General features: G+C 60.3%; 1 protein-coding gene across 2 annotated transcripts in view; it reads left to right on the forward strand.

Annotated features, from left to right (window-relative positions):
* Positions 1–2,833, forward strand: part of ANKRD65 (ankyrin repeat domain 65) — a 3,841-nt gene extending 1,008 nt beyond the window's left edge. For both annotated transcript variants that reach the window (XM_046662785.1, XM_046662784.1), the window contains 2 exons: positions 217–751; positions 1,321–2,833. In XM_046662785.1, the coding sequence (XP_046518741.1) occupies positions 217–751; positions 1,321–1,755 (970 nt within the window). In that variant the 3' untranslated portion in view covers positions 1,756–2,833. The remainder of the gene's footprint in view (positions 1–216; positions 752–1,320) is intronic.
* The last annotated feature ends 504 nt before the right edge of the window (positions 2,834–3,337 follow it).

The following is a 3,337-nucleotide window of genomic DNA, read 5'->3' on the forward strand; positions in this document are numbered from 1 at the left end:
CAGGGGAAAGGTAGCAGCTCCCTTCCCTAGGCCAGGGTCCTTTCACTGGGCGAGTGGGCAGAACTGTGGTCCGTGGGGAGGGGTGGAGACGGTTCCTTCATGGGCAAAGGTAGCAGATCCCATTCCCAGGCCCGGGCCTCCTTACTGGAGGGAGGGGAGCTTCACTGGGCGGGGCAGGCCTCGGCCGTCCCCACTCTGCCCTCGCTCGCCTCGCAGGGACCACGCCGGCAGGACCCCACTCCACCTGGCCGTGCTGCGTGGCCACGTGCCCCTGGTGCGTCTCCTGCTGCAGCGCGGGGCCCCGGTGGGAGCCGCGGACCGCGAGGGGCGCACGCCGCTGCACGAGGCTGCCTGGCACGGTCACTCGCTGGTGGCCGAGCTGCTGCTGCGGCGCGGGGCCCCGGTGGCCGCGCGCTCCAGGGCAGGCCTCACGCCGCTGCACTGGGCCGCCGCGCTGGGCCGCACGCTGCTGGCCCGGCGCCTGCTGAGCGCGCCGGGCCCGGACCCCGCGGCGGTAGACGCGCGCGGCTGGACGGCGGCGCAGTGGGCGGCTGCGGGCGGCCGGCTGCCGGTGCTTGAGCTGCTGGCGGCGGGCGGCGACACGGGCCTGGACGGCGCCCTGAACGTGGCGGCCGCGGCCGGGCGCGCGGCGGCGCTGCGCCTTCTCCTGGCGCGTGGGGCGCTGGTGGACGCCCGGGACGGCGCGGGGGCCACGGCGCTCGGCATCGCGGCTGGCCTGGGCCGCCGGCAGGTAAGTCCTAACCCAGCCCCCGTCCCAACCCAGCCCCCCGAAGCGACGGGGCTGCACCACCCTACCCCACCCAGTTGCGGGGAGGGCGCAAACGGGGTGGACCCCTCGGGTAGGTGGGGCTGGAGGCGCCTGCACTCTCCGCCCAAGGCCACAGGGTGGGAGGGTGGCCAGGAGGGGCCGGCGGCTACTTTGCTCTCGTTAACCCGCTCATGGAAGGGGGACGCGGGGAGGCCCTGGGGACGAGGGGGATGGGATGGGACATGACACATGACATGCTTGGCCTGTTATTTGGACTTTATTCTAGTGGCCGTAGCAACAAATATTTATTGAGCACCAGGCCTGTGCTTGAGTCCAGCCAGCACCCAGGCAGCACGGAGGGGCACAGGGGCTGCAAAGTCTTGGATTTCATCTGAAGATGGTTAGGGGGACAAGTGGAAGTCTCCAAGTAGAGCCCCTCCAGGGTGCCTTACGCACAGGCTCATGTCAAGGCCAGATGAGGCCTGGGGCAGACAGACCCCACTGGCCTGGGCCAGGGCTGGCCCTTGCCCTCTTCTTCCCTCCTCTTCCAGGACATGGAGGTGCTGCTTGACCACGGAGCAGACCCAAGCCTCAAGGACAGGCATGGTCGCTCTGCGCTCCACAGGGCTGCCACCAGTGGACACCTGCCTGCCGTCCAGCTGCTAGCAGCCTGGGGAGCAGAGGTGGATGCTCGGGACTCATTAGGCCTCACACCCCTGCACCACGCTGCTCGTGGAGGCCATGTGGAGGTCGCCAGCCACCTCCTGGACCGGGGTGCAAAGGTCAATGCTGCTGGTTGGCTCCACAAGACCCCTCTGCACCTTGCCATGGAGCGTGGCCATGGCCCTACTACAGAGCTTTTGCTGAGCCGAGGAGCCAACCCCACTCTGAGGACACAGTGGGGTGAGGTGGCCCAGGACCTGGTGTCTGAGGGGGGCCTGCCCCAGGCGCTGCCTACCCTTTGCAGAGAGCAGGTGGAGTGCTAGGGGCACAGAGGGGCCCCAGGGGCCCTGAGGGTCTCAGTGTGGGGTTGAGCCCACATGGCCAGAGCAGGAAAGATAGCTCCTGGCTCCCACAGCCTTCTGAGTATGTCAGGCTCCTCTCTTCTGAGCTGAGGCCGCCTGCCTGGGCAGAGAGGAGAATGGCTGAGAGGTTCCTGGAGGAGAAGGAGGCAGTGGCTCGAGCCCTAACGGGCCTGTGGCCCTGGTACTACCCCACTGACTCCTGCGGGCCCATCACCCCCACAGCTCCAGGCTTCTCCACACTCTTTGGCGGAGAGACTGAGTTGTAGTGACAGATTTGACCAAAACCTGATGGTCTCCCCTTTGTCCACCATGGGGATGTCACTCTCAGCTGCTTGCTCTGTACGTGGGAGCGTTCTGTGTTTCCTTAGATCCAGTATTTGTCTATTGGCATCCATTAATTACAGGGTCAAACTAACAGCCACAGTTGTTTACATCTCCGCTGTGATCCAGAGCCCACAATCTGAACTGCCCCCTTCTCTCCCCCCCCCCCAGCTGACGCCCCCCCCCCCCCCGGCCCCAAATCACACAGGGCCAGGTACCAGACCCCTGGGGACAGCCTCTATGCACCAAGGCCCACTGGGATTATCCAACAAGCCAATCCTAAGCTGTTTCCCGCCCTGCCTTGCCTTTCCTGTGGGAACCCTGGGAAAGGCTCTGGCCTGAGCTTCCTCGATCCTGCTTCTGCCTCCTGACACTGCTGCTTCCCCTGTGGCCCTGCAGGGCATGGCATGAAATGTGAGTAATAAGAATCTTCTTTCAATGGCATCACTCAGCCATCTCCATAAATTAAAAATTGAAACAGAGGGACCGTTGTCTCTGACTGCCCACCTCCGTATCCTCGGAGAAAATCATTGCCATTATTTGATTTTTCTGAAAGAACAGCTTTACAGGACAGATTTCATCTTTCAAAAGTGAGAGTTCTAAGAACATACAATGGAGAAAGGAAAGTCTCTTCAATAAATGATGTTGGGAAAACTGGACAGGCACATGCAAAAGAATGAGAGTAGACCATCATCTTTCACCACACACAAAAATTAACTCAAAATGGATAAAAGACTTGAAGGTAAGATGTGAAACCATAAAACTCCTAGAAGAAAATATAGGCAGTACACTTTTTTTTTTAAATTGGCACCTGAGCTAACATCTGTTGCCAATCGTTTTTTTTTCTTTTTCTCCCCAAAGCCCCCTAGTACATAAATGTATATTTTAGTTGCAGGTCCTTCTAGTTGTGCTATGTGGGATGCTGCCTCAGCATGGCCTGATAAGCAGTGCTAGGTCCACGCCCAGGGTCCGAACTGGCAAAATCCTGGGCCGCTGAAGCGGAGCGTGCAAACTTAACCACTGGCAATACACTCTTTGACATTGGTCTTAGAAGGATCTTTTTGAATACCCTGTCTACTCGGACAAGGGAAACAAAAGAAAAAATAAACAAGTGGGACTTCATCAGACTAAAGAGCTTTTGCAAGGCAAAGGAAACCAGGATCAAAATAAAAAGCTAGGGGCTGGCCCCGTGGCCGAGTGGTTAAGTCCGCATGCTCCGCTT

This window comes from Equus quagga, chromosome 5, assembly GCF_021613505.1.
Source record: "Equus quagga isolate Etosha38 chromosome 5, UCLA_HA_Equagga_1.0, whole genome shotgun sequence".
Taxonomy (NCBI): domain Eukaryota; kingdom Metazoa; phylum Chordata; class Mammalia; order Perissodactyla; family Equidae; genus Equus; species Equus quagga.